At 42.4% G+C, this 12,373-nt stretch overlaps 1 protein-coding gene and 1 pseudogene across 2 annotated transcripts in view; both read left to right on the top strand.

Moving 5' to 3' along the window:
• The window catches only part of ZDHHC13 (zDHHC palmitoyltransferase 13), a 47,636-nt gene extending 39,660 nt beyond the window's left edge, over nucleotides 1–7,976 (top strand). For both annotated transcript variants that reach the window (XM_088018099.1, XM_088018100.1), the window contains exons 15-17: nucleotides 2,172–2,329; nucleotides 4,963–5,060; nucleotides 7,481–7,976. In XM_088018099.1, the coding sequence (XP_087874225.1) occupies nucleotides 2,172–2,329; nucleotides 4,963–5,060; nucleotides 7,481–7,619 (395 nt within the window). In that variant the 3' untranslated portion in view covers nucleotides 7,620–7,976. The remainder of the gene's footprint in view (nucleotides 1–2,171; nucleotides 2,330–4,962; nucleotides 5,061–7,480) is intronic.
• Nucleotides 5,075–7,472, top strand: LOC114220000 (large ribosomal subunit protein eL21 pseudogene; annotated as a pseudogene).
• Nucleotides 7,977–12,373: the final 4,397 nt, after the last annotated feature.

Below are 12,373 nucleotides of genomic sequence, written 5' to 3'. Positions count from 1 at the left end.
CATATTCCTGGAAAACCTTTTTAAGCTGGCCCGTGGACCATCTTGTCCCTTGGACTTGATCCTGAGGGAGAGGAGCCAGATTTTACACCACTCTTGTCTCTCCCGTTTCTCTCTTCACTAAAAATAGTCACCTTTGTTTGGTGTCCATGTCCAGCATAAGACTGTATTGATAAGGACAGAAGTAATTTTCCATCACTTCCATTCTTTCCAAGTTGCTTTCTTATTACATGCATTGGTTCTTCCCTCTTGTCTTTATTCTCTGGCTCTGATCCAATATTTATATTTTGTTTCTTAGGAATGGTCCCACTTTATATTCACTCGCAACCCTGTAGACTAGCTGAACGCATTTGGTTATTTTTATCCCATTTGTATTCCGACAGTATTTCTTTACACTAAATGAGGACATTGTGTCATTTATCATTACCTCACAGATGGAAAAAGTGAACTTGTGCTTCATTTTTCTAAGGTCTCACTGTCATCCCACCCTCATGGTTTCCCAGGGACATTCCTGTTGCTGGAGCCCTGGCGGGCGCACTCCTCACTTGTGAGACAGTGCCAGCTACTTCTGGCTCTGTGTAGCCTCCATCTGTTCCATCTTCTGTGAGGTCTGCTTGCAGGGTGGACACTCAGAAAGTGTCAGCCTCCTACAAGTTGCAGGGAGAAAGATTTTAGGTTGTTGTTAGAAAGAACATTATAACTGTCAGAGCTATCTAGAGAGGAAAACGATCGGCTTGGAACAGTAGGAGTCCCCTGTCATTAGCCAGTGACAGGAATGTATTATTAGCACATATGAAAGTTTTATATTGCATAAGATAATGTATGTGGCCATTTGTTGCCATATCTTTGACATTAAGTCTGAAATCAGTCCTATGAAAATTTCAGTTTGAGGTCATGGTGTATTATCAAAAAAGTACCCAGAAGAGAGCAGTAGAAATCTATAAGCTGGAAGAATGTAAATATTCTTTCCCATGTAGCAGCTGTTTCCTCTACCTTCTGTTGGGAATCATATTCTTTTTTTGTCATGTCAGGTGCATGGGATGCATCTTTTTCTGCTGTCCTAACGAGAAGCTCTAAAGAGAGCATAATTTGCCTTAACTTGTTGCCTTGATTACTACTCTGTGATGATTGTCCTTAGAATGCTTCTGACATATAGTCATGACAGATGGTTAGGAACCAAAGGAGACTTAAAAGGGGGGAAAAATAGATTTTTAAGACTAAAATGGACAGACAGGTGATAGTAGTCAGGGACTCATGTTCTTTCTGTCCTAGGAGTTCTTAAGTGCTGCTTTGGGAAGATGTCTGAAGCTACTTGTCAAATTGTCAGAGGCATTAATGAAACCTCAAGGTGCAAATTTACAGAGTTCTTATTTCAAAAAGAATTTGCCCTTTATAAATGGTCATGGTACTACAAAAGTCATTGGCTTCATAAAACCTTGAAGATTTGTTCCCTTGTTCCTGCTCTACCTACCTGCATTCTCCTTACTGCTACTCTTAGCTGCATGGCTTAGGGGGTCATGAAGGCCATAGTGAAGTCCTCTCTTTTCCTAGGGTTTCTCTCTCATGATTCCCTTACCTGAACTTTCTCTCTCTACAGGATAAATCATGGTGCTGTTGCAGAAATACACCCAATAACCACGTGCTGTTAGGTCGTGTTCCAATGGTATCTGGGTGCTTACAGGATTTCTTGTGTCTACAGCAGTGGCCTGTTGATCTGAACCCTTAATAAGAGTTTATTCTGTGCTATAACAGACTCATCTCTTGCTGTGTATCCTGGATAAGATAAAGGGTTTTCTAAGCAGATATTTATTAAATACAGCTATTCTCCATTATCAGGTCCTTGAACGGTTAACCTTGGGCCAGTTTATTTTATGCTGAATAGGATGGTTTTAGTGGTGGTCTTACGGACCTTTTTTGCTTTTATTCCTTTACTGCCAACCACCAGTGCAATGCTATCATGGCCTTCACGAGCAGTGAAGTACCATTTTTTTCATCTTTGTTAGTTAAGCTGGCATTTGGAAGATAAATTCTTAAAGTTGGGTTCTAGTCTGTGTTACCATGTCTTAACTTTCTCTTCTGCCTGAATAGAAGAGCAATGATTTTATCTTCTTGAGGAATGATCACTAGTTTGTTGCCTTTTTAAATAATAAGTTCCTTTTTTTGTGAATTCACAGATTGGTCAAATCATTGTGCCACAACATTCAGAGAAGATGGACTATGGACCTACCTCAATCAGATTGTGGCCTGTTCCCCTTGGGTTTTATATATCTTCATGCTGGCAGCTTTCCATTTCTCTTGGTCAACATTTTTATTATTAAATCAACTCTTTCAGGTATTTATTTCTCTTCTTATAATGCTTTTGAGTAAAATTTCCTGTAGCCTGTAACAAGGTAGAAAAGAGACTTGACTTTTAAATCAGAAGGCTTTCGGGTCTTGGTTCCACCTGTCGATTACTCTCTGGGTATAGGCATGTCATTTGACTCTTGAATTTCAATTTCCTTGTCTGGAATATGGAGTTGATAATTCTACACTCACAGGATCGTGTAAAGGTTGGAATAATAAGTTGTTATCTTGTGCCTAGGAATGATCTAATCTGACCTTTTTATTTTATGGATGGAGTTACAGAGAGGTGAATTGAATTGCTCAGGATCACTCAGTGAGTAGCAAAATCAGAACTATAAACTTAGGTCTTCTGACAGCCTATTCAAAGGCTTTTTTCATCATACAATTAAATCATAAGATGTGTGAAAACATGATATAAAATACAAAAAGCATTGTGAGATGCTTTTAAAGACATTTGTGAGATGATTATCTTCCCTCATTTTTTCCAACCCTGTTTATATCCCATTTATTATGCAGTGCTTAAGTGAATAGAAGGGGGGAAGAAATGCGAGATCCATCACCAACCAGTGGACGTGGTAATTACACTTCCAGAGAAGGTCACGGCCATTAGAGAGTTCACGCTCCAGGGCAGTAGCCACATTCAGCTTCCTATGAAGCTCTGTCCTTTCCCTGCTGCTTTCCTTCCTCTATGAGCGTAACCTAATTCTTGTTGTTGCTATGGCCTGCCCTCGTGGAATGGACAGCCGTGATCAGTCTGAGCCCATTACTGTAAGACCTCAGATAATTAGAGCATTACTCATCGAAAGCAAAATGCATTCCACTTTTACAGGGAAGTAACCAATTCTACAATAATAATAATAATAATAATAATTAATAAAGAAATAAAGACAGACAAAGGAAAAAATGCTAAGGAAAGGAATGAAACTGGTAACACTGAACCGAGGCCTCTGAATGTTCATCTTCATCTCCTGCCCCTCTGGTATCTACAGACTCAGGCACGAAGAATGAATATTAGCATCACTGATTGTTAATATCTTATAATACCTAATATTTATATATGCTTTACATATACCAAAGCACTTTCCTGTCTATTTGCTGACAAACAGTTAAGGCATAGACTGTGCCAAAGCAGTGTCTCCATTTTATAGATGAAAAAACTAAGCCTATGAGAGGTTGAGTGCCTTGTTTTGGCCACGTGGCTGGTGAGAGGTGGAATTAGAAGTAGAACCAAAGATTTGAGACCTCCTTTCTAATTCTCTTCCTTCTTTTCTGGACTCTTAGGACAAGTACAGATACATATGAGACTATAATATCAACTTTTTAAAAGAAAGCTTACTGTTTCTTATGCTTTCTTTCTTTCTTTTTTTTTTAAGATTTTATTTATTTATTTGACAGAGAGAGACACAGTGAGAGAGGGAACACAGCAGGGGGAGTGGGAGAGGGAGAAGCAGGCTTCCTGCGGAGCAGGGAGCCCGATGCGGGGCTCGATCCCAGGACCCCGGGATCATGACCCGAGCCAAAGGCAGACGCTTAACGACTGAGCCACCCAGGCGCCCCTGTTTCTTATACTTTCTAAGGCAAGAAAATGGACTCAAAGTTTTGGATAGTTTTCTAATACAGGAATTCAGGGTAAAGTTGTTTTCTTAATAAAACAATTCAGTTGTTTGAAGCCTTTCATTTGCTGACTGCTCTAGTGAGTCATGGGTTTGACTGTAGCAAGTCAAACGGAGCATAGACTGGTCAGGACTGTGAACTTTATTCTCACACTGACTGAGGCGTCTGTCTCAGTTCTGCCACTTTCTAAGCTGTTGTGTGACCTTGGACCAGTTACTTCACCTCTGGAAGCCTCTGCACTGGCTGTTTTAAATATATCATGTTAAATCCTTCAGCAGTCTGATGAGGGAGGATGGTGTGATAATCTCTGTTTCATGGATAAGGACCTTGATGTTTGAGTTATTTTGAGGATTAAATGGAGTAACTTAGTGAATAGTAGGGTTTTAATGACTTGGGGGTTTTTAAGTTACCTTAACTCTTACCTTCCCCAAATTATGGATTTAAATGTTCTTCACTTCAGATTAACTTTTTCAATTGGCCCTTTCCAAAGAGATGCTAAGAAGCATACGCAAGGTGAGATAATTGCAGTAATATTGACCTTATATAGTTTTATTCATCTAAAACTTACATGCTACATGTGTTGAGAATCTAAACAGGCTTCTAAGCCATGACTTGAATTACTAAAGCAATTATTTCATGACTGTGCTTTGTTGAAGGTTAATAAAAACAGACACTCAAAAAAATAAATGCTTAAGGGCGCCTGGCTGGCTCAGTCGGAAGAGCATCGGACTCTTAATCTTGGGGTTGTGAGTTTGAGCCCCACGTTGGGTATAGAGATTACTGAAAAATAAATAAACTTTTAAAAAAATGATCAGCTGCTAGATTTACTTAGTCTCATTTAGAGCTGTTGAGTCGTTATCCTTACCATGATCCTTGGTTAGACAGAAGGCTAGGTTATACTGTCTTCGGAGGAGTACTGAATGTTTACCACTGTCCTGTGATGCACTACGAGTGACAGAACTTCAGTATAATGGTATTTTTCATGTACCTTCCAACCTTCTTTTGCAGATTGCTTTTCTGGGCCTGACCTCCCACGAAAGAGCCAGCCTGCTGAAGCAGAGCAGGCATATGAAACAGACATTGTCCCTCAGGAGGACCCCATACAAGTAAGTCAGATCTGTTTTGGCCACTGTGTCCTGTGGAGGATGCTAGTCTAGCCATTGGTTTCCCAGCCTACTGCCACCACCCAGGCTGTGCTGCTCTCCTCTAACTTGCTGTCTGGTAGAGTTGACTCTTCTTTCTTGGAAGCCTCAGTGACAGGAGGTGAGTGGTAAGGTCATGAGCCCCAAGGTGGTAAGAATTTGGGACTTAGTCTGCTGGACTCAGCACCAATAGTTAAGTGACTTTGAAGTTTTGCCAAGATGGGGAATCTCTCTAGTCAAGCCACATGGTCACAAGATTGCATGTTGCTGGCATGAAGTCAGTGTGAGATAACCAAGCATGTGGCTGAGAATTCCAGCCACAAGGCTCTCTGCAGAAAGCATTAGATTGTGAGCTTTGCCAAGATTTTCCACCTGCCTTTCTATCACTAGTAATTCTTTTAGCCCCGTGTTTAATGTGCCCATCTGTGTCAGGGAGAACCTAGTGCTTCGGGTTTGGGGTGTGGTTGCTCCAGGGCGTCGGTTGTATAAAACCTGTTCTCAGTTGAAAATGGGAGTGTTTGTAGGAAGGCTGTCATCTTACGATATGAACTATGAATGATCGGGCTTTGAAGCTTATCTCCTTGTCCTACATATCGGGGTCTTGGAGGCTGGGAGTGCTGCAGAGGTCACCCTGAGCCCTCAGGGGATTTAACGCTCACTTGCATATCTCATGAGTAGTCTATTTTAAAGCACACTCATGGTACAAGATGAAACTGTTAGGCTGTTAGACAAGGAAATCAGAGCCTGGGATAGGACTATGATCTGTATTTAGAGAGGAGAGGAATTGACTTAATCGGGAAGAGATGGCTAAGGTGATGGAGGTTGGCCGGTGGTGCTGAGCTTGTGATGACGGGTTCAGACTGGCAAGGATAAAACCCTTTCCCAGTAGTTTAACCAGAGGAATAAGGATGAAAGCCTTTGTGACCGAGGTGGAATTTTCAGCTGAGCCTTGAAAGCTGTGGGATGGGGCCTGACGGAGAAGGACAGAAGAGTATTTCAAGCCCTAAGGAGCCCGAAAGAAGGGCCTGAGATGAAAGAACTGGGGCATGTTTGGGAATTACTGAGTAAGGGCAACATACCCTGGAGGAACTAGCAGGAAAGCCTTAGAGCTCCCTTGCATCTCGCTTCCACAAACCTGCCCAAATTGAAGATTTGTCTTGTCTGTCTTACCCTAAGTTACTTGCACTCACTCACTAGCTCTGGAGGAGTGTTGATGGTACTTTCCTGACAACTGTCCCCACAGCAGCAATGGCATAGTCCTCCTCACGCACAGATATGTTTTAATGCATACGGGGGTTGGTTTTGATAAGGTTTTTGGAGGACCAGACAGTATCCAGTTGATAAGATTATTTGGAAGGAGCTTCTTCCTTTTGCCTGGAACCGCCATCTTCCAGTAATTCGCCAAAATGACCAGCACCAAGGGAAAGAGGAGAGGCACCCACTGTATGTTCTCTAGGCCTTTTAGAAAACATGGAGTCGTTCCTTTGGCCACATATATGCGAATCTACAAGAAAGGTGATATTGTAGACATCAAGGGAATGGGCACCGTTCAGAAAACAACGCCCCACAAGTGTTACCATGGCAGAAGTGCAAGAGTCTACAGTGTCACCCAGCATGCTGTTGTCGTAAACACACAAGGGCAAGATTCTTGCCAAGAGAACTAATGTACCTATTGAGCTTATTAAGCACTCAAAGAGCTGAGATAGCTTCCTGAAGCATGTGAAGGAAAATGATCAGAAAAAGAAGGAAGCCAAGGAGAAAGGTACTTGGGTCCAACTGAAGGGCCAGCCTGCTCCACCTAGAGAAGTGCTGCACTTTGTGAGAACCAGTGGAAAGGAGCCTGAGCTGCTGGAACCCATTCCCTCTGAATTCATGGTATGATAGGTCTAAAAAAAGACAAAAGACCCCGGGACTATAAAAAATCAGTCAGTCGATCGATCGATCATTCAATCAGTCATTGGAAGGCATTGAGACAGGGCCATGTTTTACTTAGGAAGTTTAGGAAAAAACCCACTTTGTTGACTATAATGTTTCTGGCCTTTCTGGCCTTTGAGGTCATCAAAATGCGAATCAGTGCAAAGGGAATGGAAAGAAGGACACTTATTGATGGCGGTCACCATTCCAGTGATTGGGGGACTCAGAAGGGAATTAAGTTGCTGGGCAGAAGCCAGGGAATCTCGAAATAGGGATTCAGGTCCAGAAATGGAACTGGGCTTCAGTTTTAATGTCCTCTAAGCCGGGGAACTGTCTGATTCACCTCTGGATTCCTGCTACAGGATCTTCAAAGGATGTTGTATGTTATAAATTCTCAGTGAATGTTTCTGGTCTGAATGAATGTTCAAACAGGAAATGTAGTAAGATGTGTTCTCTTCCTTCCTCGGCAGCCTTGGGCTCACACAGAACCTCGCAGATTTCTTTCAGTGTGGCTGCTTCGGCTTGGTGAAGCCCTGTGCCGTGGATTGGACGTCACAATACACCATGGTCTTCCACCCAGCGAAGGAGAAGGTCCTTCGCTCCGTATGAAGAAAAGCAACCCCAGACTCTCCCTCTGACCTGCTTGCGTTTATGTTGATGCCCTGTGGTCTGCAAGTGAAGTGAACATTCAGAGTTCACCTAAGCCCAAAGGAAAATGCAGGTGGTTTTTAAAGCTATTTGGTAAAAACAAGTTCTCAAATAAAGGCATTACAGTTTTAGATTTAGCAAGATGGACTGTTCCTGAACAATCTTGGCAGACATCTAAAGAAACTTATATTTTTCACAAGAAAATACAAGTTACATTTTTTTTGGAGATAATATTCCCTAATTATGGATAAAATGTGGTATTTTCAAATAGTTTATTGGTTGTTTCAAATAGTACTATTCTTTAAACTTGTAATTTTTGATAAATTATTTGTGTTTGTTTTATCTATAAATATGTAAAAAATATTTAAATAGATGTATCTGTTTTGCTTTCACACTTAATAAATTTTTTTTTGTAGTTGAGATTTCATTTCTGACACTTAACACTTTTAGAATCTTAAATTGAGAAAAGGTGTATATAGGACATAAACTGATTCGTGATTCCAGGAATGAGTTGAGCTCTCTGTTAACACCAGTAAGCAAGATTTAATTTAGTTTTCCATCTTACTTAGAAAATTGAACAGAGGAAATCTTAAAGATTAATTACTGTTTTTACTTAGTACCCTCAAAACATTGGACTGATGTGATTGTAATTGCTAATTTCCCTACAAATTCAACTTTAACTCTTGGTATTGTATATAAATGCCCCTGGGCACGGCCCCTTCCTGCTGAAAACCATTCCTTATGGTTCTGTCGCTCTTGGGGTAAAGGCTAAAATTCTCATCATGACCTCCAAGGCCTTGAATAATATAACCTTATTTTGTTTACCAGTCTTACTCTGGACCACGCTTTGTACTGGAACCACATTGACCTTTCAGTTTTTCAAGGATCCATTCTTTCCTCTACAGAGCCTTTGCAAATAAGGAAACTAAAGCCTAAAGAAGTTCCTGTCTTCTCCAAGGTCACTTAGACACTAAATGCGGTTGCAGCTCTAGGAGTGCTGGTCACCTTGAATACTGTCCAACGCACTCTATGTGTTCAGTAAACATTTAAATTCGTTGAATGAATGAATGGTTTTTAAGCAGGATGTGATGTGATCGTAATTGTTTGAAGACTGATTCTCTACTGGGGGACAGAAGGACTTTCTCAAGCTATATTCTTTCCCTTTCTCTCTCTTCGGACTCTTGTACCAAGTATGTATTCTCAAATTGTCGTCCATACACCATTTAATCAGAATTACAGGGATGGGACAGGGGCTCACTTGTTTAAAATTCAAATACCCCACCTCACACCTTCCAAACGACTATATTCCAGTACTTCTAATTGACATGTAATAAGGAAAGCACATTTCATTAATTTAAATTATTCCATAGATATTTATTGAACACCATGATAGGTCTTTCAGGCCATAAAACATTTAATTGGGCACACTAATCACAGAGCTTGCAGTCTAGAGGGAAAGCTAAGATAAATGAGCCTATAGTATAATGTAGAAAATATTAAAAGCCATAAGAGGGATACAAATAAAATATTGTTAGAGTTTAGAGGTTGGAGAGAGCCTCAGTGGATGTGATCAAGTGTTTATGGACGATAAGGCATTAGAAAGGGTCTTTCAATGATACTTAGTTTGGAAATACGGAGTTGGAAGTGAAGGGCATTCTCATGGAGAGAACTCTACAAGTGAGGACAATGGGAGAGTCTGAAGTGTAGTTAGAACCATGACAGGCTGGGTCTATAGGGTGTTTAAAGTGGGGAGCATGGTCAGTAAATTGGACTGTTGATTGGGACTAGATCTCCAGGAGCCTTGAATGTTAAGCTAAGGAGCTGTATTTAAGTGAGCAATAAGGAGCTATTTCTTTACTCACTTGTCAGTAAAAAGTCCTCTTATATCCTCTTGTCTGCTCTCACCAACCCCTGCCAAGTAATTACTCTCAAATTGGGGTCCACAGACCATTTACATCAGAATAACAGGCCTGGGATAATGATGGGGGTGGTGTCTGGGGATCACTTGTTTAAAATTCAAATTCCTAGGATGCCTGGGTGGCTCATTTGGTTAAGCGGCTGCCTTCGGCTCAGGTCATGATCGGCTCAGGTCATGATCCCGGGGTCCTGGGATCAAGCCCTGTGTCGTGCTCCCTGCTCAGCAGGGAGCCTGCTTCTTCCTCTGCCTGCCGCTCCCCCTGCTTGTCTGACAAGTAAAATCTTTAAAAAAATAAAATTCAGATTGCTCTTCTCAGACTTTCTAGAGGTCTGAGGAGTGAGTCTTGGAATCTCAGTTTTTATCAGGTTCCCCAAATGATTCTTACATTTACATGATACCGTTTGGGAATCATTTACGTAAGGACTCTTACCCCACCATTCCATTGTGGCTTTTCCTCAGGCATACGTCGTGGGAGAGTTTTAAGAAAAAAAAAGTTTGAGAGTCGGTGTTTTATAGCTAGGCATCCTGGGTTTGAGTCCTTGGATCTGCCAATTATAAGTGTCTTTTACCCCTGAACAAATGACTTACCTCTATAATGCTCTAGTTTCCTCATTTGTATCATGTGGATAATAATAGTAGATACCTCCAAATATTGTGATGAGGATTAAATGTGTTAATAACCTAGAAAATGCTTAGAATTCTACTTGGCACATAATAAATGCTCGATAAATGCTATTAATTCAGGAATCTTTGGAAAATTGACTAGAGGTAAGGAAATGTGCCATATTCACCCTTCCATACTCTGTGTTCTGTGTTTGGGGACTACGATTCTCAAAACTACAGTTTTCCTTGTCAGCTGATTTTCCATTAAGTTCGGCCAGTAGAGGAGGAGGAGGGAAGAAGAGACTTCCACTCTTCTTAGCAGCACGTCCTCTCAGTGTTGTTCCTGCAGTGGCCCTTCACCCTGATGGTGACAGTTGGAATCTGTCTAGCTTTTCTCCTGCATTCCCCAAACCACCTCCATTGTTGTCCCTTAGAATCCCCAGCAGGACCCAGATAGGGCTGTCTGCTGGGAGGTCTGGCTCATAGCCCTGAGATACCTGGCCTGGAGGCATCTGAATTAGGGTGCTCCTATCTCCTCTTTGTCGGGGCTGCTTCCCCGCAGGTCCCATCTCTGTGCTAAATCAGTGTGCTTCTCTTTACTTTTTGAAAAATATTAGCACCTGCTTCGTCAATTCCCTCTATTATTTTCTCTCTGTTAAAAAACACAAAACAAAACAAAAAGCCTAGTGTGGTCTCTGTTTTTCTGACTGGACCCTGACAGATCTAGAATGTTAGAGATAAGCTTTTAATAATATTCTAGGCAAGAAGTGGTGAAGGTGCAGATTACTGATTGAATGTGGGGGGAAGGGAAGGTAGAGTCCAAGATGACTTGGAACCCAGTGAATGAGAGGGTGGCAGTGCTCTTCTGAGAAGTAAAGAAAGCCATGGAGAGACTAGGTGATGAGTTTGGTGGTTGGGGGCTACGGAATTTGAGGCATCGCAGGCTGTGCGGTGGAAAAGTCTGGAAGGCAGCTGTAAAGAGACCAGGGCATGGATGGGAGTCATGAACACGGATGAGGTTGTCACAGGAAAGAGGTAGAAAAATGAGATGCAAATGAAATGGGGAGTTGCCCACCTGGAATGGGAAGATCAATTCTAGAAAGACACCAAAGATGACAACTCAATGCAAACAAAGAAAATATGAGGGGGTGGGGGCAGGGAGCAGGAACACGACCTTACAGAATATGGATTTAGGGAGCTGGAGATGAGGAGGGACCAGCGGGGAGGAGAGAGTACGTACCGTGGCATAGAATTCAAGAAGAATTCAAAGAGGAAGGAGTCACTCGTCAGGAGCTGAGGAGAGGACAACTGAAGAAAGATGGGTGTTGTGGCTAGGAGGGTAGTGGCGGGCTCAGTGGAGCCGTGGCGGTGGAGGAGTGGGGTGCGCAGCAGGGAGGGCACTTGGAAGCCTGATGCGCAGGCAGTAAGGACCACATGGAACAGAGTCCTACGGCTTGGCTTTGAGAGGAGCAGGGAGAAGGCGGTAGCTTAGGGGCGAAGTGGCCAGGTTTGGGCTTGTTCGGTTTGTCGGGGCCAGGGGATTGGGACTCTTACCCTGCGATGCCAGAACTTCATTCCTTTCCCCAAATATCTGTGTAGTTCTATCGGAGATTGCATTTGAATCCCTTCCACAATTATTAGCATCCTGAGGATGCTGCCTGTGATTTAGGAGACAGGCTGTACACTGAGCAGTGAGAAGTGGAATATCTTGGGTATAGAACGTTCGGTATTATAGCTGCGAGTATTTCAGTGCAGGGAGTTCATGCAGTAATAACCGCCCCCCACATCTCACTGCCTTAACAGAAGCCTTCTTTCCCCTTCTTGTTACAGCCCGCATAGCTGTTTGCAGACACTCTAACCTGCAGGGACCCAAGCTCCCTCCCAGCTAGAGCTCCCACCATTTTCTAGAGCCTCAGGGCCTGCTGGCCCTTCTGCGTCCACGGATGTGGGAAGAGAATGGAGCCTGTCCTGGAGGTCTTGGGGGCCTCAAGTCCCGTGTCCCATGTCCCATGTCCCAGTCGATGTAGGTGAGCCTGGAAAATGTAGAACATTGCCCAGGAAATCAAGGGGAGACACAAAGACTGCTAAACCACAATAAGGTTCTTCCTTTGTTTTGCTTTGTTTTTTGTTTTTTCATTTCCAAGCTCCTTCACTCTGCAGGTAATAATCTCTTCTTTTACGTTCTAGCAGAATT

The sequence above is a fragment of the Eumetopias jubatus genome, unplaced genomic scaffold (assembly GCF_037043125.1).
Source record: "Eumetopias jubatus isolate StellerSeaLion01/CBP00866 unplaced genomic scaffold, mEumJub1_p1.0 scaffold_13, whole genome shotgun sequence".
Classification (NCBI taxonomy): Eukaryota; Metazoa; Chordata; class Mammalia; order Carnivora; family Otariidae; genus Eumetopias; species Eumetopias jubatus.
This window is presented reverse-complemented; position numbering and strand designations above follow the sequence as displayed.